General features: G+C 47.6%; 11 protein-coding genes across 11 annotated transcripts; 7 read left to right on the plus strand and 4 right to left on the minus strand.

Annotated features, from left to right (window-relative positions):
* Positions 1 to 775: 775 nt before the first annotated feature.
* Pdw03_2083 (Zn(2)-C6 fungal-type DNA-binding domain protein) lies at positions 776 to 2,113 on the plus strand (the record flags this gene model as incomplete). The annotated part of the gene is made up of 1 exon (XM_014680688.1): positions 776 to 2,113. One exon carries the CDS (start codon positions 776 to 778, stop codon positions 2,111 to 2,113), a length of 1,338 nt encoding a protein of 445 aa, XP_014536174.1.
* Positions 2,114 to 2,921: 808 nt separating this feature from the next.
* Positions 2,922 to 3,923, plus strand: Pdw03_2084 (Zinc-binding dehydrogenase family oxidoreductase, putative; the record flags this gene model as incomplete). The annotated part of the gene is made up of 1 exon (XM_014680687.2): positions 2,922 to 3,923. The coding sequence occupies one exon, from the start codon at positions 2,922 to 2,924 to the stop codon at positions 3,921 to 3,923; it is 1,002 nt and encodes a 333-aa protein (XP_014536173.2).
* An 835-nt stretch (positions 3,924 to 4,758) lies between these two features.
* On the minus strand, positions 4,759 to 5,705 carry Pdw03_2085 (Phosphoenolpyruvate/pyruvate domain-containing protein; the record flags this gene model as incomplete). The annotated part of the gene is made up of 3 exons (XM_014680686.1): positions 4,759 to 5,258; positions 5,322 to 5,574; positions 5,649 to 5,705. The coding sequence occupies 3 exons, from the start codon at positions 5,703 to 5,705 to the stop codon at positions 4,759 to 4,761; spliced, it is 810 nt and encodes a 269-aa protein (XP_014536172.1).
* A 527-nt stretch (positions 5,706 to 6,232) lies between these two features.
* Pdw03_2086 (Acetolactate synthase) lies at positions 6,233 to 8,551 on the plus strand (the record flags this gene model as incomplete). The annotated part of the gene is made up of 4 exons (XM_014680685.2): positions 6,233 to 6,438; positions 6,501 to 6,550; positions 6,745 to 8,436; positions 8,493 to 8,551. 4 exons carry the CDS (start codon positions 6,233 to 6,235, stop codon positions 8,549 to 8,551), a joined length of 2,007 nt encoding a protein of 668 aa, XP_014536171.2.
* A 346-nt stretch (positions 8,552 to 8,897) lies between these two features.
* On the minus strand, positions 8,898 to 10,400 carry Pdw03_2087 (aspartate aminotransferase; the record flags this gene model as incomplete). Its single annotated transcript, XM_066100076.1, has 5 exons — positions 8,898 to 8,956; positions 9,019 to 9,124; positions 9,177 to 9,579; positions 9,658 to 10,094; positions 10,242 to 10,400. The coding sequence occupies 5 exons, from the start codon at positions 10,398 to 10,400 to the stop codon at positions 8,898 to 8,900; spliced, it is 1,164 nt and encodes a 387-aa protein (XP_065957803.1).
* A 542-nt stretch (positions 10,401 to 10,942) lies between these two features.
* Pdw03_2088 (O-methyltransferase, putative) lies at positions 10,943 to 12,061 on the plus strand (the record flags this gene model as incomplete). Its single annotated transcript, XM_014680684.1, has 1 exon — positions 10,943 to 12,061. The coding sequence occupies one exon, from the start codon at positions 10,943 to 10,945 to the stop codon at positions 12,059 to 12,061; it is 1,119 nt and encodes a 372-aa protein (XP_014536170.1).
* Positions 12,062 to 12,724: 663 nt separating this feature from the next.
* On the minus strand, positions 12,725 to 13,474 carry Pdw03_2089 (Phosphoenolpyruvate/pyruvate domain-containing protein; the record flags this gene model as incomplete). The annotated part of the gene is made up of 2 exons (XM_014680683.1): positions 12,725 to 13,321; positions 13,418 to 13,474. The coding sequence occupies 2 exons, from the start codon at positions 13,472 to 13,474 to the stop codon at positions 12,725 to 12,727; spliced, it is 654 nt and encodes a 217-aa protein (XP_014536169.1).
* Positions 13,475 to 15,601: 2,127 nt separating this feature from the next.
* On the plus strand, positions 15,602 to 16,750 carry Pdw03_2090 (C6 transcription factor, putative; the record flags this gene model as incomplete). Its single annotated transcript, XM_014680682.2, has 1 exon — positions 15,602 to 16,750. The coding sequence occupies one exon, from the start codon at positions 15,602 to 15,604 to the stop codon at positions 16,748 to 16,750; it is 1,149 nt and encodes a 382-aa protein (XP_014536168.2).
* A 188-nt stretch (positions 16,751 to 16,938) lies between these two features.
* On the minus strand, positions 16,939 to 18,593 carry Pdw03_2091 (Major facilitator superfamily domain, general substrate transporter; the record flags this gene model as incomplete). Its single annotated transcript, XM_014680681.2, has 2 exons — positions 16,939 to 17,260; positions 17,320 to 18,593. The coding sequence occupies 2 exons, from the start codon at positions 18,591 to 18,593 to the stop codon at positions 16,939 to 16,941; spliced, it is 1,596 nt and encodes a 531-aa protein (XP_014536167.2).
* A 413-nt stretch (positions 18,594 to 19,006) lies between these two features.
* Positions 19,007 to 20,008, plus strand: Pdw03_2092 (Alcohol dehydrogenase superfamily, zinc-type; the record flags this gene model as incomplete). Its single annotated transcript, XM_014680680.1, has 1 exon — positions 19,007 to 20,008. The coding sequence occupies one exon, from the start codon at positions 19,007 to 19,009 to the stop codon at positions 20,006 to 20,008; it is 1,002 nt and encodes a 333-aa protein (XP_014536166.1).
* Positions 20,009 to 20,936: 928 nt separating this feature from the next.
* Positions 20,937 to 23,015, plus strand: Pdw03_2093 (Translation initiation factor SUI1; the record flags this gene model as incomplete). The annotated part of the gene is made up of 3 exons (XM_014680679.1): positions 20,937 to 20,957; positions 21,013 to 21,850; positions 21,931 to 23,015. 3 exons carry the CDS (start codon positions 20,937 to 20,939, stop codon positions 23,013 to 23,015), a joined length of 1,944 nt encoding a protein of 647 aa, XP_014536165.1.
* Between the last annotated feature and the right edge of the window lie 1,074 nt (positions 23,016 to 24,089).

Consider the following 24,089-nt stretch of genomic DNA (forward strand, 5'->3'; position numbering starts at 1 on the left):
ACGCGTCACATTTCTTGGCCACTGCATGGTCAGCGTAATGGGCCCCGCATAAGCGTATTCAACGGTTTGTCTTTTGGAGAAGCTTTTCGCAAACTTGTGGCCATGCTTTGAACACTTCGTTACAGAAGGATGCGGACTCCGGCGGATCTGTTTAACTGCAAGGGGTTTAATTTGTGTTTTTCAGTCGATACCTGGCGCTCTAGACCATGTTGCCAGGTTCATCAATCTACCGCAGTCCACTTCCTTCCTGAGACTGCACGTAAGCACCAGAATGTGCCGCATGGAGACATTGGGGGCGATATGGGCCGGAGGAGGGGTTCGGGGTTTCCAGGCCAATGAAGAAAAGTTGTTGATAGTAAATCTAAACCCAAAAAAAAGAAGTTGATGCACGCAGAGAGGCCGTGTGGAAACAAGCCTCTCCAAAAGAGTCCCCCTTAGTGGGTCTCTGTCAGCACTTGTAAAAACAAGAAATGGCATCAACGGTCGAATACGAAGATTTGATCCTGCCAGAGTCGCGGATGACTGTAGAGGTACCATAGGTGAGGTTTGATATACCGTTTTGGTATAGCGACAATCTTCAAGCCCCAAAGGTTACATCAGGGTCTTGCAACCGAGAGCCTTGACACTAGCATCCGGTGCCTGCAGCTCAGACAGACTTGTTGGGGGCCGTGGGATCCTTTTAAACCTTTTGATAGCTCATGAAATTTAATGTCAAAATTTGGATAGATAAACGGGCGGGGATTTCTTTCCGTCCCCCACATCCCTGGAGTCTGAGATGCCATCCGATGCTGTCAAGACTTCCAATGACGGCGCTTCCCTGTCGCTGCGACTGTCGTGCGACCGGTGTCGGATTCAAAAGTTGAAATGCTCCGTGCCAACGGGATCCAGCGACTGTCAGCGTTGCATGCGGGCAAGAGTTTCATGCGTTTTCGGACGACGAGCTCCGTCAAAACGAACAAATAAACGTGCGGAGCAGCAATCTGCCCGCCCGCCAAGCCCGCCAAGCCCGCCGAGCTCACCACATTCCTCCGGATCGATAAGCTTGGCCTCGGCATCCACCCGCGTAGCCCCTGTCCCAGGCACACAGCTCGATGACAAGAGTGACTTTGATTCGGTGCTGCCGTCCGGGTCTGATCTCTATCATCTCGAGCATAACTCATGGGATTTCCAAGCCCCATGGGAGAATGCGAGTCTAGGTCTACAGGGTGTTGGGCCTGATGTACCGGAGTACGATGCCGCGATGCACGGGTTTGACTGGTTTGATTCAGGGATTGCTGTTGATGACGGAAATTTGTTTGCGCATGGGGGCTCGGAGTTGACCCAATGGGCGCAACTGGCAACAACTACAGCCACGGCAAGCTGGCCGGGTGATAGCTCGATGTCAATGGATCCTCCACCAAGCAATATTAAAAACGGCAGCACCGGACAAACGAGCCAAAGACTGACCACCCTTGTTTCAGAAATCCAGCAGCAGCTGAGAAAGCTCGAAGAAGGACCGTGGCATGCAGACAGCACTTGCAGCCTTGACGATTATCCAGTTGGCACCATCATCGAACTGTCCCAGCAATTTAGCGCCATTGCTGGCCCAATCCTTGGTAGTAAAGTTTCTGGCGGTGATGCGTTAGATATTCATCGTCCTGGTGAGCCCGAACGAAACATAACCAGTGCCGTAGCCGACACACCGACGATGCTGCTTGTCATGTGCGGATACATGTGGCTGGTTCGCACCTACGGGGTGGTTCTTGGTCATTTTCACACACATTTGAATGTTATGCCCACCGGAAGCCTAGGGGCAACGACCGGAATGCAGACGCCTATTGGGGGAAGAGGCACAATCACCCTCGGTTCACTGACTGGATCGGCTTTGAGACTGAGCGATCTCCCTTGCACAGACACGGCACTTGGGCTACAGCAGATCCACACGGCGGTGCGTTTGTTGTTTGATGTATTGCACGATATCGAAAATCATCTGGGCCGCGAAGCCGTAATGGTTCGGGATAGGGCGGTGGCTTTGCTTCTTCAGCCGGGCAAACTTCAGGATAGCAGCTCTAGCGGACTGGGAAAGAAAGCCACAGCAGTGAGGGAGCTTTTGCGGGAGAAGATGGGTCTTTAATTTTTCAATTCTCACATGTGAAAAATGAGACGATAGGAAAAATTTCCGTCGGTTACTTGCACACAGCACGAAGTTCTATCCATCTTTCTAGATTCTTAGCCATGAATTAACGAGTCAAATAAGATCTATCCAAGTTCTTTTGCATTCTCCATTGATCTATCAATTCAAAAGTATCGAGAAGCCCGTGCTGTAACCATAAAGCGGAATCTGCCATCGACTTTTCTCTGAAAAACAGCATCATACCAATGTGAACTTTTCTTTGCCTTCTCAGACAACACCAGCAATAAATAATTCACTAAGCAGAGCGCGTTCGAGTGTTTCCCAGCCCCGCCAATCAATAGAGGAGCCGCTCAGTAAGTCCACTGAGATGCAGACCGGAGTCTTTCGGGGCATTTCGGCTCTGGTCTGAGTTGACATTTTCCCCCAGTAGATGCAGAGACCATTAGATAGCCAAGGGCACATAATGCAATTGAGGTGTACTTTCAAAAGAAAATCCATGTGATTATTCAGTGATCGTCATGGGTCAAGAGGAACGAATACTGTTTTTTTCCCATCTGCAATAGCCGCAAATACATATATCAAGTCACTTTCTGGTACCTGAAAATTTGTCTGACCCGTCAACCTCTTATTAAATCCCCAAGAAAACGAAGATATGGCCGTTCAAATCCAGACACAGACTGCCTTGATTGGCGGTTTCAATGACAGCATCACCATTTCTAGTTCAGTCCCGCTTCCTCCACACCCACTTCAGGATCACCAAATGGCGGTAGCTGTCAAGGCGATTTCTCTTAACCCAGTCGACACAAAAATGACTGGGGCCTACCATACCCCAGGAGCTGTTCTAGGCTGCGATTTCGCTGGAGTTGTGACAGCCGTTGGCACAACCGCGGCCGAGAAATGGGGATATCGCGAAGGAGATCGTGTTGCCGCCACGATCATCGGCATGAATCCATTGCAACCACACATCGGAGCCTTTGCCGAGCATACGGTGTGCTCAGCATGGGGAACCCAGAGGATTCCCGAGCACTGGACTTTCGCACAAGCAGCAGGGGGGATGGGCGGCCTTGCGTGGATCACGGTTTCCTGGGCTTTATTCCATAGCATGGGCCTCCCAGCCGGTCCAATTCTCGAACCGCTCAATACTCGGTTGCCTCCACCACAGAGAGAACCCAAACTCAATATCGTATCGGATCTCAGCAGCGATGGCTCGAAGCCAGCCACGTCAGTGCTGGTCAATGGAGGTGCCAGTTACACTGGCACATGTGCGATCCAGTTGCTTAAGCTGGCGGGGCTTAAAGTCATTGCGATCTGCTCGTCGCGGAGCTTTGACTTGGTTCGTTCGTTTGGTGCGGATGCTGTTTTTGATTACGCTTCCGCTACTGCAGCAGAAGAGATCCGTTCTTACACACGAAATTCGCTGCGGTTGGCGATCGATTGTATTACAACGGCCGAGACGACCAAATTGTGCTATGCTGCTCTGGGGCGCGCAGGTGGTCGCTATGTAGCACTTGACCCGTACAGTGACTCGGTCACGGCAACTCGACGAGTTGTGCGTCCGGACTGGGTGTTTGGTCTGGAGCCGCTTGGAGAAGAGATTGCCTGGCCCTCGCCACACAGCAGGAAGCCAAATACGATTGCACAGAATTTCCTTGAAGTGTGGAATCCCACAATGCAAAACCTTGTGAGTCATGGTCTTATTCGCTTCCATCCACAGGTGGTACGCGATACTGGGCTTGCGGGTGCGTTGGAGGGCTTAGAAGATATTCGATCAAAGAAAGTATCAGGGCAGAAGTTGATCTACACTTTGTGAAAGGCAAGTTGAAGCCCTCATCCTTGAGTTCTGCTTTAACCACAGTGGGAAATAAGGACCAATTTTGGCGTAGCTCAATTTGGACTGCCTTTTTTTTTGATCGCTGTAGATCGGCCTAGTTAAATGATATTTTCGTTTTTTGGAAATTTCAAGTTCTCAAGTTAGATTAACTACCATCAGAAAAGGTAAAAACTACAAGAATTGGAAAGAAAAGAAAGATAACTTTTCTGAATGCAAAATGTAAATGGAACAGATGATCTACTGTCCAATTTACAGCATACGAGGAGGGATCTCGAATCTCACATGTCTTCTGGCTTAGCTGTTGTTGTACGGATATGCCGGGCGATGACTGCAAAACATAACGGGCTGCCAGGTATCACGCAGTGCTAAAGGGGTAATTTAACAGGAACATAGAGAGGGAAATGATGGGCATTGGACATTTAACGCACTTCATCAAAAATTGGTAGCTCTCCTCTTGCATAGTAACGATCTGCCTGTGGTGATTCCCAGTTGAGGGAACGGAAGGGGATTTCCGACATTATTGAAAATGGCTTTACGCTTCGTAATGTGATAAAGACGTGCAAATGAAGTTATAGTGACTGATTAAGATGGTGGCAAAAATTTTGGAATCATTGATTCAGACTCGACGCCACCTAATCTATGGTCACTTTCTTAATGGAGCGATGGTATCAAAACCTCCAAGTTCGCGCAAATCAAATCCGCTATCGCGAGAAAACTAACAGAGTGAGATGAATAAGGAAGACAGCTCTTTAGATTTGTTCTGAATATCATGAATGTCATGGGAAAACGAAAAGCCACCGAGAGGAACTTTGAGCTATACATCGAGGCTTTTTTCAACGCTGGGCAATTTCCGGAGACACTCAACTGCCCCACTGGCAATGAGACCCGAATCCTGTTGACACAGCATAAATCGGACCCCAAGCGTGTTAATAGCCCAGTTCTGAATTTGATAATTGTCATATATGCCAGCCAGTCCCATGATTTTGCCATGCTGTCGACATGCTCGACTGATTCTTTCCAAGGCCGAGCGAAATATCGGAGTATGAAACCCGCCTGGTATGCCAAGGTCGATTGCCAGATCATTGGAACCGACTAGGAGTACATCAGCTCCATCCACAGCAGCAATTTCATCGACACTGTCAATCGCATCTTTGGTTTCGATCATGAGAATCACAGACGAAGCGATTGAATTGCTCTCATCGATAACTTGACCTGTTGGAGTCGTTTTCAGCGAAAAGAAGGGCAATTGTCCAGTCATCGACCGACTGCCCATGGGTGGATACTTTGAAGTGTTCACAGCCCTCCTTGCATGTTCTAGGATCAGTCGTGTCAGTTTGATAATGTTCTTCTACGGATCCAGGTGTATTTTGTACCTACCCGCCGAGTGGATGTGGGGGAAGATAACACCCATCGCACCGCCGTCAAGAACTTTCTGCACAAAGCCATTGCCACATTGATACGGAACTCGGACAAATGGCGTTATTTCGCCCAGAAGGCCAGCACAGCATAGCTGACTGGCATCATCAATGGACAATGTCGAGTGCTCCAGATCGATGAACAGGCTATCAAACCCGGCATTTTTAGCAAGTTGGACTATCTGGGGATTCCGATTTAGTTTTATCCCGAATGCCTAGGAGAGTATTAGTTTAGGTAGCTTGTGCGACTTATCAGGTGTACTATCTCCTGCGCCGAGTAAATACTCACAGTGCATAGGTGCCCGGCAGTGGTCTTTTCCACCAAGCTATTGATAAAGACCGACATTGGGTGCGATTGAGAAAGAATTTCCGGATTTCTGTCGGCTAGTTGTTTGGCTATGCACGGAGTCCTTTCGGATAAATGCAGCGCAGTCCCCCCCTTTCACCGAGGTAGATAGAGCAACAACATAGTATTATAAGAATGGCGATACTTGTCGCATCTTGCCAAATATTGCGTAGTATTCAGATAAATGATCCATGAATCAAATTCTAAGGATGTGATCTCCAACCGGAGTTTATCGGGGATGCTCGCGGTTTATCGATTTCCGACCTGGTCCTCCACCCACTTGGGGGCATTTCCCTTAGCCTCGGCACCGATCCGTATAGCTCACCAACCGAACTCAGGGGACCTGATACCGGGACCGTGCTTGGCAAGGAGTAGTTGTAGGATGGTTTGAAGTTTCAATTCTAATATTTCTACTCTTTTTTTCATTTTTTTAGTGTTGTGAAGTCCTCTTTTTTTTTTACCATGTCCTAGGTGTTGATGGGGCTTTTCTTTTCGATTGTATTTGTTGGTATTCTTGGTTGTTCGCAATGCTGCAATTCAAGCCACCATCGAGTCTTGTGCCGAGGAGATCTAAATCGCAGCGCCGATGGATCTCCTCACGCAGTTTGCACGAGTCGATGGGTGTTGGCACATCAAGATTTTTAGAATCGCCATCCTCAAACGTTAGGAAGCAGAGTACCTCTGTGGCAGTCGAGCGGTCTACCTCAATCAGTTATGACCCTGTGTTTGAAATGTAACTATTGAAGCTATTGACTCGAAATGCAGGACGATCCCCCTGAACTAATAATTAACTAGCTCCCAGAAAAATGTTCCGCTGTTGATGAACCCTCGTCGCGAAGAAACCGGTGAGCTGTCAGTTAATCACCCCATTCACCTATACTAGAGTGGCGAATGTTGATCTTCTCGGTCCAGATATATTGGAATGACCGGCGGAGAGATATTCCATGAGATGATGATAAAACACAATGTAAAACACATATGTATGTCGGCAAGGATTCAACCCAGTGCCATGAGACACTTAATATTAACCAGAATCTAGTCGGATATCCTGGTGGTGCCATCCTACCAGTCTTCGATGCCATTTATAAATCGAAGCATTTCGACTTTATCCTTTCAAGGCATGAACAGGGTGCTGGACATATGGCTGAAGGCTACGCTCGAGTCTCTGGAAAGCCAGGCGTGGTAATTGTAACCTCCGGTCCCGGGGCCACAAATATGATTACTCCCATGGCAGACGCTCTAGCGGATGGAACACCCATGGTCGTCTTCACCGGGCAAGTTGCGACAGGAGCTATAGGTAGCGATGCATTTCAGGAGGCTGATATCATCGGGATTTCCCGGGGCTGCACAAAGTGGAATATCATGGTGAAGAGTGTGGCAGAATTACCCAGAAGAATCAACGAAGCATTTCATATTGCGACGAATGGCAGGCCTGGCCCAGTGCTTGTCGATCTGCCTAAAGATGTTACTGCGAGCATCTTAAGGCATGTTGTGAACACTGAGTCGATTCCTTCACCCCGATCAAGCCCTATATTGTGGGCAACGTCGGAACTTCAGCAAAGGCAACTGGACCAGTCACTTCAGAATGTGGCCTACCTGGTTAACGCCTCCAGAAAGCCGGTGATTTATGCCGGTCAGGGTATAATCTGCTCAAAATTGGGACCGACAATGCTAAGATCTCTCGCTGACAAAAGTTCCATTCCCGTGACAACCACTCTGCACGGCCTGGGAGCCTTTGACGAGATGGATGAAAAGTCGCTTCATATGCTGGGCATGCACGGAGCTGCGTATGCGAACATGGCTGTCCAGGAAGCGGACCTGATCATCGCCCTCGGGGCTCGATTCGATGACCGTGTCACTGGAAACCTGGCAAAATTTGCCCCGGGGGCAAAAGACGCAGCTACTCGGGGCTGCGGGGGTATTGTTCAGTTCGAAATAATGCCAAAAAATATCAACAAGGTGGTGCAAGTGACCGAGGCCGTGGAAGGGGATGTTGGTACTAATCTCAAACATCTTTTGCCGAAGATTCAAACCCGATCAATGGCCGATCGTCAGGGTTGGTTTGACCAAATCTCAGCCTGGAAAAAAACTTGGCCACTCTCCGACTTTGAACGGACTGAGAGAGCTGACAGGATAAAACCTCAAAGCATGGTTGAAGAATTGAGTAGACTCACATGCGATCGGAAAGACAGGACCATCATTTCCACCGGTGTTGGCCAGCACCAGATGTGGGTGGCGCAGCATTTTCGCTGGCGGTTTCCTCGCACTGTAGTCACGTCAGGTGGACTCGGCACGATGGGCTATGGCCTACCAGCGGCTATCGGGGCCAAAGTGGCACGACCGGACGCTCTAGTCATCGATGTTGATGGTGACGCTTCGTTTGGAATGACACTAACAGAATTATCAACGGCAGTTCAATTCAACATTGATGTCAAAGTCATTGTGCTCAACAACGAAGAGCAAGGCATGGTGACTCAATGGCAAAATCTGTTTTATGAGGACCGCTATGCGCACACACATCATCAAAATCCCGATTTCATGAAGTTAGCCGACGCCATGGGTGTTCAGCATCGACGGGTTATGAAGCCTGAAGATCTTGTGGCCAGTCTGGAATGGCTTATTGGCACTGATGGACCCGCCTTGCTGGAGGTGGTGACGGACAAGAAGGTATCTGTCTTGCCTATGGTCCCAGCTGGGTGTGGGCTTCACGAATTTATCACGTGGGACAGTGGTAAGTTCCTCTTCGAGTGCAATACCAATGAATAGAATGCTTAGCTGCGAAAACAGTCAACGAGAAAAAGCGACGGGAATTGATGAGGGTGAGAACAGGTGGTCTTCATGGTTGATCAAAGTTTCTCAAAGGAATCTGTCGAAAGTGCAAGGGATTTGAAATTAAATAAAAGTGAAAGCACTATAGGTGCTGTCAATTTTAAGATTTTGAGGCCTTTCTTGACTTTGCGTGTGTTGCTGCAACAAATGCTGTAGACGTGCAGAAGGAGCTATATAAATTCTCACGGGTTGGCCCAACCATTACTGATATGCAGCAGAGAGCACAAGACTGTTCCATTTCAGGTCCAAGGAGACTATGAAAATAAATTCAATCTCTTAAGATATTCCAAATTCAGATTTGAGTATTCTACCATGGCGCTGCCAGGACTTTTGGGATCTGGGTGCGAGTGTCCAACTTCGGTCTCAAAGGGTCATCACTTGGTGAATCGACTCAGCAACGTACTCTACATTGTTTTGGGTCACTGGCAGATGTTAGTTAAAATTCATATAAGAGCAAATTTTGGATTGCCGAAACAACACCTACATCCAGTGAATGAAAGTCGACCGGTGGGGAGAAGGTAGATATGAAACTTCTCCCTCAAGGCAACAACCTGCTTTTGAGACAACCCCATCATAGAAAACATGCCGACCTGGTATTGTGTCAAAGCTAAGGGTCTCATAACAGGAACATTCCGTGCTTACGTCTGTCAGAAGATGGCCCCAATTTCCAGGAGTGTTTCTCTGCATGAGTCCGTCATACAGTTGCTTGCGCATATCACCCAAGCGGCTGCTCATAGTCTTCAGATCTCTACACCACTGCTCTTTCAGTTCTGGTGTATGGAAGATGGATGCCACAATTTTCGCACCAAAGCTCGGCGTGGAGGTAATTTCAGCTCGCGAGATTTTCTTCAGTACAGCTTCTACCTTACCAGCACTTTCCTCATTGAGAGCAACAATGTGAAGAGCACCAATTCGTTCTCCATAGAGACCGAAGTTCTTGGAAAATGACTGTGCCACTGCAAATTCCAATGTGCCATTTGAACGCGTCGCAAAGTGACGAATTGGCCAAGCGTCATGATCAGCATCTCCGGTGGCAAAGCCTTGACTGTCAAGTTGCGATGAGAAAGTTAGTCCTAGATTCCTGTATGAGATTGTTCAGGGATTTAGTTGGTGATGGACTGACTAGGCGGAATCAAAGATCGGGAAAATTCCCTTTTCTTCACAAACTTGACCGATTCTTTCCCACGATTCTCTTGAAAGCTCTAGACCCGTCGGATTATGCGCACAAGCTTGAAGGACAATAATATCCCCCCGGGATCCATCCATTCTCAAAGTAGAGATCATACCTTCAATGTCTAGGGTCGAAGTCTTGTAGTCGTAATATGGATAGGTACGCTGCTCGATGGCAGAACTCACATGAGCCCAGATCTTTGGGTGATTTTCCCACGAGGGATCGGACAACCAAACTGTCTTGGGTTGAATAGTTTCGGACAGAAATTGCGCGATGAAATGATTTGCACCAGTTCCAGCGATCGTCTGCATGGAAATGATAACACGGGCACTCAGTGTGTCACTAAAGGTCATTTGTCGGGCGGCAGAGACCAAGCTAGGGTATCCCAACTGTGGAGATATATCATGGTCAAAGGTTTGATTGACTTTAGCCTATCAACCATTCGTTTTGAAATGAGCAAAGGTATCTGAGAAGAAGCCAACACAACCTCCAAGGAAACTGGATGTGAAAAAAGTAGATCTGAAAATGGCTCTAACCTGCTTCACGGAAGGAAGAACCCAAGTCTTTGCATTCTCATCGCGGTAGATCCCTGGGCTCAAGTTCACTTTTTGATCGTGGTTGTCTGCCTTGAATTCTTCAATCATGGCAAAGCCGCCATCCGGTATCTCGTCAGGAATTTGATCAAATAATCCCATTTTTATACAGGGAGGTATGATTGTGTGCTAAGAAAATGAGAATAGAAATTGCCCACGACTTGGTGATTGTAGAAGTGCGAAATTATGATAATCAAAATGTAGAAATGGAAAGAAACGAGGCAGCCCAAAGTGAAAAGAAAAAAGAACGAACGAGTCTTAGATATCAGCTTCAAGGGACAAGATTTGATGAGAGCGTCGCGAATGCTTTGCCGAATTTTTGAGAGGTCCAATGCCGAGATGGTCGTCACATCCCGGACCGAATTGCCCCGATTAAACGAGAGGAATTATCCCATCCCTTGACCTCAAGCAAATTTTCGCGTATTCGTTGTTGTCAAATGTCACCATGAACTGATTCGAGAGGTCAAACTTGTGTTGAAGTGCAGTTGCGTTTCTCCACCGAAAAGTTCCGAATCTTGTTTGAGCTTCAGAGGCTATTAATTGCAAACAACAGATGGCCAGATTCTCACGAATTTAAGCATTTCCCATACATACCTTCAAGCTTCAACTCCAGTTTCAAACCCACTTTTAACGGTTTCACCAAAATGACGACCGACCAAGATGCAGCCCGTGCCCGCATCCAGGAGGCATACCACGACATTGGCAATCCTGTCTTCTCTGCCGCAGAGTTCACCCTCATCAAGGTCTTTATCGACTATAAGGGATTTGATGCAATTCCAGATGAAGGCGATATTCTCATCTCGGAGCTAGCCAAAAAAATTGGAGGTTCCGAGGAAGTAGTGGAGCGTTTTACAACGTTCTTCCTTTCGGGCGAGATCCTTACATCCCCTGCTCCTGGCCGTGTTGCCCATACCGAAAAATCTCGTCGTTACAAGTTCGATCAGCCGACCGCCTGGCTGTACATTCACATGTTCAACAATGTGTTTCGCTCTTTCGCTCAGATGCCAGAGTACTTCGCCAAGTACGGTCTGTCTTCTCCCAAGAGCGCCAGTACCACCCCTCTAGGCCTGGCGCATGGCTACGACGACAAGCCTGCATATGAGATTATCGTTGCCAATAAGGTCGTGCACAAGGGCTTCAACGAAGCTCTGCGCGAGCTCGGAGTCATGTACTCCCTGAAGGGTATCTACGATTTCTCCTGGATGAAGCCTGCCCTCGCGGCTGGATCGCGACCTGCTATCGTGGATGTTGGCGGTAGCCACGGTCTCGCCTTACGCGACGCCATCTCCAACAACCAATTCCTTCCCGCGGAGCGATGCATTCTGTTCGATCTTCCCCAGGTGATCGAGAATACCAAGGCGAACGTAACAAAGGACCAGGACGAGTGTCTGGGAAAGATCCAGATGGTCGGTGGTAGCATGTTCGAGCCTTATCCGGAGCCCGTTCAGGGCGCTTTGATCTACCAATTTCGTCGCGTTCTCAACGACTTCCCCGATGATGATGTGGTGCGAACTTTCCAAAACGTTAGGAAGGCAGTTGCACCAGATACTCGGATCTTGGTTATTGAGGAGATGTTGAATCCCCAGCGAATTCCTATGAATGTTGGGCTGGACATATGTCTGATGTGCGCGGCGGGCAAACGTCGTAATGCTGCTATGTTTAGTGAACTGGCTGGTAAAGCTGGCTTCCGCTTAAACGCGGAGTACCAGCAGGTCTCCTCCCAGTTCGATGACTTTGGAGTTCTCGAGTTTGTCCTGGCCTAAAGTGTGCTGCGCAGAGGCTAAGACCTACAAATTGGATTCAGTCTGCAATAATAGGACTAGATAGACTAAATCATAATGCGCGGACGTTTAATTCAACCATCCATTTCGCAAGATTAGTAATTCAGATATAATTGGCAGTATAAAACTCGTTTCCATCAAACTGGCCGAATGTGTCCCTGACAACCAAATTAGCTGAAGAGTTTGGATTTTCTTGTAAAAAAAACGAAGTCTCCTAATGTTTGATTATCAACACAGTCTGTTTTGAAATTTACTATGCTTTGTGCCTTGAGGGTCTGTTGAATTTTTGTACAGTTCAGAAAATTCCAGAAGAGGAAAGGATAAAAGGAAGAGAGAGCATTCGTCGTCGCCAAATTTTCCATCCCGCTTGAGGGCAAAGAAATCTTCTCAATATCAATAACGATGGCAATCTAATGTTCTGGTAAGACCCGAGTATTTGCAAAATCCATCATTTCCTCAAGCAATGTTTACATCTAGACCCAAACTCTAGTTCAGCAGAACTGTTCTATCAACACTTCCAATCCTCTCCACGCAATCCTTCGCTCCAACTGCAATTAGGTTCGAATCGACATGTCCCAGAATCAAGCGGGCGCCCAGGGTGTTGATCGCCCTGTCTTGAAACTTCAGATCGCTGTAGTTACCAGCTTAGCCAAACACCTTGTTATGCCTACGACAGGCCACACTGACAGCCTCCAATGCCGCACGGAATTCCGGCGCGTCAATTTTCCCAGGGATACCCATATCAGTTGAGAGGTCAATGCATCCGACAATGAGAAGATCAACTCCCTCCACAGCCGCAATAGCATCAGCATTCGGAATACTATCCGCAGACTCAATCATGACGCCGACCGCTGATGCCTGCGAGTTGACCTCATTGGCCATTTCCTGCATCGGCAAAGTCTTCAGGCCCACCGCCGCCTGCTGCAACCACAGGGACCGTTTTCCAAGAGGGGGGAATTTGCACATCTTGACACATGACCTGGCAGCCTCGACTGTCTCGATGTGAGGAAAAACCACTGCCATTGCCCCGGAGTCGAGAACTTGTTGGACGTATCCCATACCGCACTGGTAGGGTACGCGAACAATAGGCGTTAATCCGGCCATCATGGCGGCACTCGTCAGGCCACTTGCTTCGGTAATAGAGTAGGTAGAGTGCTCCATCTCTATCCAGACAACATCAAAGCCTGCGTTTCTGGCGAGTTGGACCACCAGAGGATTCGTCACAAGTCTGAGGACTAAGGCCTGGAGAAAATTAGTTGCCTTTTTCCTTCAAATGCCACTATCTCAACGGAGTTCGTTGTTTGGTGAAGCTTATAGTTGGATGCGTTGCAATCTTACATTACATAGCTTTCCAGCAGCAGCCTTGGTGTATAGAACATTTTCGCAAATCGTCATGTTGAACAAGAGGGTGAATGATACTGTGAAAGCAAATGTATAGTCGTTGAGAAAAATATCGTCTCCGTAGTTAGACTCAGTTGTCGTAACTATAATTTAACTTGGAAAGAATGACGAATATAAAAGCTACTAAGCTTGGATATTTACGTATAAAATTGAGAGTGATAGTGGTTTCATCCGAGTTCGCTGACTTTTTGCCTGACATCCGAAAGCACTGCTCTGAATGGATTTCTCATGGAGTAATCTACCGCGCCGAGTTGATTCACAAGGGGCTTAGTTACGATGGACCGCGAATTGCACTGCAATTGAGATGAGCCGGAAAATTTCGGTCAGTTTCGGCTCTCCATGGGACATGGGGGCGCTAGACAAAAATGGAAAAACTAGCCCCAGCAATTTACGGACCTGAACACTGCACCTCATATTCCACCTTCCTTAAAACACTCTCACCCCTTAGAACTGGACACACAGGGTATTCAGAATGCAATCTTGGGTGGGAGGAACTGCCTCTTTATCGACGCGATATCAGCTTTCTCCTATATTTAGTTGCTAAATCTGGTTAGACCAAATGGTCTGAATAGAGCAGAGAGGTGATGGATCCTTGTCGTCCCATTTTAAATGAGTGTAGATCTCTCTAAGATAGGTTTAAGTACACTAAGCAGAGCTAGGCTCTTCGCATTGGGTGTTGTTGTCAGCAACTCGATAGACCAACATCTGCAGTTTTCATGGTCATTTCCTCATATGGCTTCCAGTGCATTGCGATAATGGCCTTTTTAGTCTTGGCGTCGGGTCCTCGATCCTTTTTATGCAAATTGGAGAAAGTGGACTATGTAAATCATAAAAGGTTGCACGATTAGTTTCAAAGGCGATACTAAATCTTTCTGCTAGATCTAGGATCTAAAGATCAACTCAATTTATAGATCTAGCCACATAAGAAACAAACAATCGACACCATTTCATTGGTATTGGAGTTGCATGTACCTGATAGACCTATCTAAAACACCTGCAGGTGTCTTATTGTTCTTGTTCTTCGGTTAAATGACTCCATCAAATGGAAAGAACTAAACTCGGTTTTCATCAAAGATGATATATTTCTCTGGAAGATAGATTTACGCCAAGCAGATGATCAAACCATATATGTTGTAGTGAGTAGTTTGCTAAAATCTCTAGAGAGAAAACTCTTCGAATCTCTCATTGAACTACTCTATGTCTAAATCAAATGCGAATTGGTAGACACCAAGTTGAGAGTTGTCCGAATTCGGGGCGCGATTGATAGCCTTGTGCGACGACATCGAGAAAGGGTAGTAAAGCCGTAGAATCAAAATGGCAAGGTGGGGTCAGAAGAGATTTCTATCAAGTGAAGCAAGGTTACGGGAGTCTCCCTTCAGGGGGATCTGTCCTTCAGTTATGCTTAAATTGGTTTTTCTCAACTCCAAAAAGTAGGGCTAAATCCGAGAGCGCCTTGAGCTCCGATCGCAATCCGACCTCTTCCGCTCCGTTCCGCCTTCACCACAGCAACGCGTTTATTCTGCAAGGCAATCGGGATTATTCTAGATCGCCATTCTTTCAAGCCCCGCATATACTACATCTGGAATGAGTTCTCGCCAACTCAGTCCTAACCCTAAAGTTACGCGACTGCGGCCACGACGTGCGTGTGACGAATGCCGAAAGCGAAAGCGAAAATGCGATGGCGGATTGCCTTGCTCGACGTGCGTCCGATATGAATACACCTGTAGACATGAATTTGGGAAGTCGCCAAGAAGTGGTCGAGCTGCGCCTACTGCGTCACAGATGACGCTCGCGGGGCGCTTACCACTAAGGCCCGAACACCTTCCGTCAAATGCCCCAGTACCAACCAGAGGCATTGAAGAACAGGCGAGCTTTCTGGAACGCGAGAAAGGAAGATTTATAAGCCACGCCTCTTCAATTTCCCAGGCAAGATCATTAGGATTAGGGCTTGAACTGCCTGATCCTCCACGCCTTCATTCATTTGGGTATCATACTGGAATTCGAAAAGAATGCGAGAGCTCCTTGTCGATTCGACTTCCAAGGCTTCTTTCCTGGGATCAAGCAAGCAGCTGCATCGATGCATTCAGATCCGTCGTTCACCCAGTCTTTGGATTTTTGGAAATGGAAACGGTGTTTCAAAGGGCTGAGGCACACTGGCAGGGCCAACTCGAGGAATTTCCTTTCGAGGCAGTGATCACCGGTGTCATTGCATTGGGGTCTTTATTCTCCAACCATCTTGACCAAGAAATGGAGCTAGACATTGTGCTTCATGCAAAAAATGTGCTTGATGATTCTGTCATCAGCCGCCGACCCTCGCAGGATCTAGTCGTGGCCTGGATATTAAGGACCATTTATTCTCGCGCAACTGGTCGACCCAATGTAGCATGGCTGCAAAGTGCTACCACTTTACACTTGATCGAGATTACCGGAACATATTACGATGGAACACCACTAGCCTCTTCTGTAGAGGGTGCGAATAAGTCAACGCATGACGACTCTGATATGCGTGCTCGCATCACGTCCGTTGCGCAGAGCCTTCACGTTATGATTGCATATGATTATGGAAAGAGTATGATATATCTTGACCCTGCTATATATCGACATATCAGACCACGAAAGGGTGATTTCACATTGCAATTATCTGAACTGACCAACAAAATCTCGACTGCAACAACTCATCTGGATCCTATCGCCAACCAGACCCATCTTTTGCAGGCCATGGAGCAGTTGATGGCCATACCAGTAGATCATGACTTCCTGCTCCTAGTGAAGGCGGAGCTATGTTTCGCCATTCATCGTCGTCTCCAGATCACGGGCCTTAGTCTTACGAGACAACAAATCAAGCTCATAGTTGAAGCAGGCACTGCGGCTCTGCCTGCAGCCCGGCGTTTGTCAACACAACTCCATCCTTGGTGGAATATCACCAATGCGCTTTTTCAGTTCGTGTGCGTATGTCTCTCAATTGGGACAACAGAGACACTAACACATGTCCAATTAACAATTGAAACTTTCGAGTTGGTCATTCAGCATTTTAACACCCATCTTACTCAGGAAGCTTTCAGCACATTGCTACTATTAACTGGTGCATGCCAGGGTGAGAAGCAGAAACAAGCTGACCTCCTTCGGTTAGCCAAGGGAGTGCGATCAGAACATGATGCTCCATTTCGAGGACAAGGTGATTTGGCAATGTTTGATCCACAAGTTGCTTCTCTCTTTGAGCTTTACCCTGAGTCTCCATTCACCGATCTACAAACAATATTCAATATCTAAAAAAAATTTACAATTAAACTCGGCCGCTTGTGCGGCCTTTTGATGTTTTTTCAACTGATTTTTTCGGGGTCTCTTTTTTAGATATTTGTGAAGGTTATTTCAAAAGCATGGTTTGTGCAAGAGAGTTCTCTATGTATTAAATTTGCTATGTAAAATCCGTGACATACATATCTCACATTAACATATCATCAACCTTCTTCAATGCTCGAATTATCCGCCAGGGTTGTGGAGTGGGTCTTGCCACGTCGAGTCAAGCTTCGAATGACGAACATAGTCGCAACACCAACCCCCAGACCAGCGAGGCCAATTCCCATGTAGCTTGCACCCCGATAGCCTCGTAATGGGTCTTTACCGCCGTGGTTCACTTGGATTTCGACGGTTCCAGCAAGCCCGAGTCCGATCGAGATAGAGTAGTTCACAACGGTGTTGACAAGTGACGCAGCAAGCCCTTGATGCTCCCGTGGCATGCTATTGCTGAGAATTAGTGTTCCGGATGGGAAAGACATGTCCCTAGTAGGAGATTAGTTCATGACACCTATCCAATATGGCACCGGAGACTATGTACTTACATGCCCCATGGGGTCAAGATAGAAAGGACAAATGCCTGAGCCCAGTATGTTTGGTGAGCAGGCAGCGTAGCTAAGAGGATTTGACCACCCGTAAATGCAAGCATGGCGATCAGCATGATTACGCTGGGACGCAGGTGGGCCAGAACAAACCCAGTTGTAACTGCAGCGATAACACCAGATACAGCCGATGGTGACCACTTCGCAAGCACCAGAAGCGGTGCCTCTCCCTTGACTACTACCATGAATTGGAAAAAATAAAAGACCACAACCCCAAAGCTAGACCAACCGGCAGCTATACAGCCTAGTACCCACGCAACATCCTCAGAAAAGATCTCCCGAGGAAGTAAAGGGCAGGTTGCATGCAGCTCAATCCACAAGAACAGAACTAGACACAAAAATCCGATGATCAAAAGAACGTAGACATAGACGGTCGGCCAGCCGACGCTTGGTCCTTGATTCCAAGCGAAATTAATGAGAAGCAGGGCGGCAACACCGAGTGCACCCCCCAGCAGATCACATTTGACCCACCATGGCGTCTGGTCCAAAAGTTTCGGAGACGGTGATTTGGGGATAGCCAGGAACCCAAAGACCGAAAAAGCAATGCAGAAAATTCCCATTATCCAATATCCCCATGGCCACCAGGCGCGCTCAGCTAGAAGAGCCGAGAACGCACCCCCGATAGTGTATCCGCATGGTGCGGTCGCCCCAAAGATACTGAAAACCATATCTTTCCGAGGACCGGCGGGGTATGTGCGTCCAAGTATAGCCAGGGCATTTGGTAACAAGAAGGCCGGTCCAATACCTTGTAATGCACGGCAAATATCGAAGAAGATTTGGTTCGACCATACGGAAAATCCTCCAAGGAGGGACCACAGGCCAAACCACGCAAAACCACCAATAAACATAAGTCTATGTCCATAGAGGTCTCCGAGTCTTCCAGCAATGAGAATGAAGGTGCCAACAGTTAAACTGTAAGCCGCGGCATACCAGCTTAACTGCCCAGGATTGGTGACGTGAAAGCTATCACCAATGATATGAAGAGGGACAATGGCAATGGCAAGGCCTGCCTGTGTCATGAACTGAGCAGCACACACCACGCCAATGAAAAGGTATTCACGGAGCAAGCTCTTTGGCTTTTCCATCACTGACTGGTTGGTGATCGCCCGAGCGAGATCTCCCTGGTGGGAGTTTGAACGCTCGGCATTAGGGTGGTATCTATTATGCTCATTTGAAGACTTTTCATTAACTTCTGCCTCTGTTCGTGTATCTGACATATTCGCAAGCAAGCTCCAGCCGAAGGGAGGCGAAAATGAAACAACCGGGGCGTTGAGGGTGGTGGCCGTTCGAGGTTTGGCTAGAAGCGAGTCGCATGCGCGGACTAGGAGACTGGACGGATGTGGAATGACTTCAGAGAATGATATTTACATATACAGATAGCAAAAGACAAGCATCGTTGTAATTCAACGCTGAATTTTGAGACAAGTCGGCATCCATCAGCTTAGGGGCGTGGTGGATCGGATCGGATCGGAGTGGGAACGGAGTTTCAAGCGGCTCACCAGAAACACAAACCAATCTCAAGATCTATTGAGCTCCCGTCTTTTGTTCTTTTGTTTCGTAGTGCAAATACTTTTCCTCTCTCCTACTTTGCTATCGAGTCTAAGCAATTACCGATTATTTCTCATCCACAATGATGAAGGCTTTGCAACTGACGAAAGAGCTCGAGGCTTCTCTGCCAATTCTTTCACTTACCAATGTCCCAATTCCGACTGCCATTCCTGGCTTCGCTCTCGTTAAAATCCAATACTCGTGCATTAATCCGTCGGATAGATTCAACAGTGTTGGTGGGTTCCCGAAGACAACCTTCCCCCGCATTCCTGGTCGCGACTATTCCGGCACGGTGATCGATCTGAAGAATGAGTCAGATGCCATACGCTCCAAATGGATCGGGAAAACCGTCTACGGAACTGGTGGTTCCGAATTCGGGTTCAAAATGGATGGCCCACACGCGCAATACTGCCTCATCCCCGAGAACATGCTAATCGAGAAGCCTGACACAATTTCTCTCGTTCAGGCTGCTGCAGTTGGGGTTCCTTTTACAACAGCTTTGCGGTGTCTCACCCGAGCAAAGACAACAACAAACGATGCCGTTCTTGTTCTAGGCGCCGGTGGGGCCGTGGGATCTTCCGCTGTTCAAGTCGCCCGAGCAATAGGGTGCAAGCGCATCTTCACTGCAACTCGAGACAAGCGCGACAATCCAGATATCCTATTGGAAGGAGACATCGCTGCAGAGCTTCAGAGCAAAATTCCATCACTCACAAACAATCAAGGCGTCAACGTGGTGATCGATACTATCGGAAATCTCGATATCATGAATGCTGCCATCCAGGCTTTAGCTGTCAAGGGTCGGTATGCATGGATTGCTGCGCCTAAAGGAGGGGGTTCCACTGAGATCAGTTTCGACATTTTCGCGGCCTATCGAAAGGAAATTGAACTTGTGGGCCGTAACTCTGGTCTTGCTACAACCGAAGATACTGCGGAAGAGATGCAAACTTTGACCCGTTTCTTTGAACAGAATTTGATTCACCCGCGACCTGAGTCTTTAATGACTGTGGTCAATTTGGATGATGCCATTGAGAAGGGATATAAGGCCTCTCCAAGTAAGAATCAGACTGTGTTGAGGATGGATTAGACACGTTCCAGTATTTCTACTTCGGTTTTCTTGTTTGATCTGTATCGATGCCTCATCATAGAAGTGAATATCTAGATTGATGTGCATCTTAAAGATGTGATGGGTTCCGTGGTCAAGGCGGTTGGTTCTAATGCGAATGAAAGTTGCCAACTCTGCAAAGGAGCGGAGCCGACATCAAAGTACTTGGAAGTATGGATACATTCGTTGATAACCAAGTTACCTAGGTGGTAGATGGCGTTCGGGGCATAAAGTGGATCGGTTTCGGCTCATGCAAGGGCCCATGACCTCATGTCTAGACTTCTTCGTCTATAGAAAGCTGCCAAAAATACCCAACACAGTCAGAGGCATCCTAATGCTTATAGAACTATACCTATATCTTATTTTGGATCCACAAAAAACAACTCCATCAAGTGAATCAAATTACTCGGTGACTTGGCCGTTTGGCTACCCATCTTTGGGCTGACCTATGAAGTGATGTACAATGTTTCGAAGGTAGAAATACGAATGGACGTAACTGGCTGTAGATAGCTCCACCTGATGTGTTTTTCAGTTGAATCATCCTTTCTCTACCTATAACACTACGAGCTAAAAGTGACTGAAAAAAGGATTCCCGACAAGATATCGAGGGTAGTTTGGTATATAGTGTTGCAAATACCAGCTTGAGCCATATGTAGGTAATTCAGATTGAAAGTCCTACGTTCTCAATGACAGAGGCCATAGATGCAGCCGACTGTCGACTGTTATATCCTCCTGTGGTTAATGTTTGAGTTCTTTTCCTCTTCGGGCAATGTGGAGCCGTCCGGGATATTCTCTCTTTGCACGTCACCTCTTGACTCAGATTCACCTTCTCCCTCTTCAGATCTTCAGTTGGCCTATTTGAATTGAACCCTTCGCCGCGCTTGTTTTTTCTAGCTACAAGCTTACAATTATGTTTAAAAAGAAACCTACGGTAAATGATCTCACCCCGTACCCCTCCAAGCTGTGTGTGCTAAAAATAAAAATAGATCAAAAACCTTTCTCCGCTACGATCTTCTGATCGCCGGAAGATTGCCGACCAAATTATCAAGGATTACCAGATTCACGTCAACTCAGACACCACCAACACAGACTCGTCTGAGCCCAGCACAGCATCTGCCCCCGCCTTAAGCCTTACATCGATTCGAAATGCCCTTCTACCCGATAACACCCAGACTGCTCGTTTCACCACCACTGCCGGTCCAGAGCTTCGCGAACTTCAAGGGATCGTGTACATTGGCACACATCCCGACGGCGATGAGCGAGTGCTATGGTTCAAGCTGGAACACGGCCCGGGGGCTGACAAACGACTATACCCCACAGTCTACACATTATGGCAGAACCCGAACTTAGTTCCCTTACTCTACACGCCGGAGTTTGTGATGGGGAAGCTCCATGGTGGAGCTGACCTTATGACACCGGGCCTCGCCAATGAACCTCCATTTCCCGAAAGGGCGATCAAGGGTGCCGTTGTCGCGGTCGCGAGTCTAGACAGACATACGGTGCCCCTTTTTGTAGGAATCTGTGAGATCGACGTTTCGGCATTGGGAGAGGTGCAAGGCACAAAAGGTCATGCGGTCCGTGGATTGCACTGGGAGGGTGATGAACTTTGGGCGTGGAGCTCTGCATCACTGCCGGGCCGTCCAGCTCCAGAGTATCTGGAGGGCTGGGATGAGGACAAAACTGAGGGTGTCGAGGAAAAAATGGAGGAATTGAGAATCGAGGATGATGAGGCTACAATCGCCTCGGGGAACACTGAAACGCTAAGCAATGATCCAACCGCATCAGAAGAACCCGTCACCGAGGAAGAGGTGCCGACAACAGAGGGTGAGTCATCCATATCTCCCTCTTGCGCAGCGAGGAGTTAAATTTTGAAATAAAATCCACCGAGTACTGACAAGTAATAGAAATCGATGAGGCGTTTTTAAATGCTTTTGTCTACGCCCTGTACAAACTTAAGCAGGATAACCCATCAGCAACCGACCATGGCCTTCCACTGCCAATCACAGCTTCGGCATTGATAGCCAACTTCACTACTCCTTATCTTCCTGTGTACACCCCCCAACAAGCCCTGCATTACAACATCAAAAAAACCAGTTGGAAGAACGTCAAAAAGTTCATGAAACACCTAGACAAGTCGAAGCTTGTCAAGACCAAGGAACGCAACGGCCAGGAAACGGTTATTTTGGATGTTGACTTTGGAGACCATCGGGTCGAGCGATTTGTGCCATACAGACTACCTTCACCGCGTGCCTTGGAGAACAATAAGACGGCCACACCTGAGGGCAAAAAGTCAGTTGCTACTGATGGGTCCGACCCTTCGGTGGGCCAGGCGATCACGGTGCAAAGTCTATATCGGCCATCAGGAAAGCTGGTGCCCACTGTTTTCCCTGCCCTCGCTGCTAGCGACACCAATAACTTTTACAAATACTCCGAAGTGTCCAGTCACTTGGATCAATATCTCGAATCCCAAAATCCGCCGATCATTGCAAAAGAGAACCGGCGCATCATAACCCTCAACCCGTTCCTCGCCAACACCATCTTCAATTCATCATCAACCGAAGATAAAGGGACCCTTGCACGCGGCAAGGTCACTCGCGATGGTCTTTTAAAGCGATTGATGGATGATAAAACACTGCTCTCGCCGTATCATGCCATTTTAAAGACTGGTCAAACTATTGCAGACGTCAAGCCGAAAGCCGGTACCGCACCAAAAGTCCATGTCACCCTCGAGAAGCGGACAGGTTCCAAAACAGTTACCAAAGTCATGACTCTGGAAGTCTTTGGCATCATTCCTAGTCTATTGGCACAGGAGCTTCAGAAGAAGTGCGCCGGCAGCACGAGTGTCACACAAGCTGTTGGTGCCCCTAAGGGGATCATGGAAGTTTTGGTTCAAGGTGACCAGCGAAAAGCCATTGAGACGGCCCTTGTTCGCCGTGGATTGAAGCCACAGATGATCGAAGTTGTCGATAAGACCAAGAAGAAAAAATGATCACCACGCAAACGTTCATTTGTTTACTCCACCGCTAGATAGATTGCCACTTTTCCTGTACCAACGATTCATCAACCGTCTGCGGCTCACTGCGAGAAATGAAAAAGATGCTCATGATGAGATGGATTAAACTACCTTCCCAAGATGACCCTCCCCAGCGCATCGCCGCAAACCTGTTTGAATCGCGAAACCCCTATTCTTTCACTTAACATTATATTGACCGTCACCATCGCTTTCCTTCCTCCTCATACCCCTTCCCCGTCCCATTTGATAGGTTCAATCTGCTCTCGCCGCCTTGCCTTCCATTGTTGTTTCCGTTCTCACCATCCCCCCGCTTCTCTGTACCATTCATATCACCAGTATCAACAGCCTCCCAGACATCCTGGTCCTTGTTGCCTGTAAAAAAGGACGTCAACGTACTCTTCCAAGTTGTTACAGTGCAATGATTCGGTGAGTCGAAATTCTAGTATTTAGGCTATACATAGAGTGGCTGTCACTGTCTTGTGAGATTTGTACTTCTCACCGTTCTACAATTAGCACCCCAAAACAAACCTTGGAAGATGCCTGCCGAGCCCTGCATCTTCGGGCATAGTGGACTTGCAAGTAGACAACAGTAACGCGTCTAAGGAAGTGACTCACTATAATTCTAGAGAAAGACATCATCGAGTTAACATGATACTCGAAGTCAACTATAGTGCTAGTCTACTACGAGCAGACATTTTCTTACAACATTGTCGAACTGGATTTGTGCCCTTTACAAATCGAGGCTTTGAGGGCTTGGGGAAATTTTAGGCTTTGTTTTCAAGAGAACGTGCGGTGTCTGTCTTCCATCTACGATATCGTAAATTTGAACATTTCATAACTTCCATTCGTCAAGATACTGTAGAAAAAGAAGACCAAAAAAGGCCCATCGTCTCCCATGTACAATGTGCATGGAAGAAAGAGAATGAAGAAGAAATCCGTGACAGGATGTTGCTGCAATCAGACCGAACAATCAATGAAGAGAGAATCTATCCGATCCAAATTTCACAGATATTCAATGACAAGATCCACACCGAGAAGGTATATAAAGGA

This window comes from Penicillium digitatum, chromosome 5 (assembly GCF_016767815.1).
Source record: "Penicillium digitatum chromosome 5, complete sequence".
Classification (NCBI taxonomy): Eukaryota; Fungi; Ascomycota; class Eurotiomycetes; order Eurotiales; family Aspergillaceae; genus Penicillium; species Penicillium digitatum.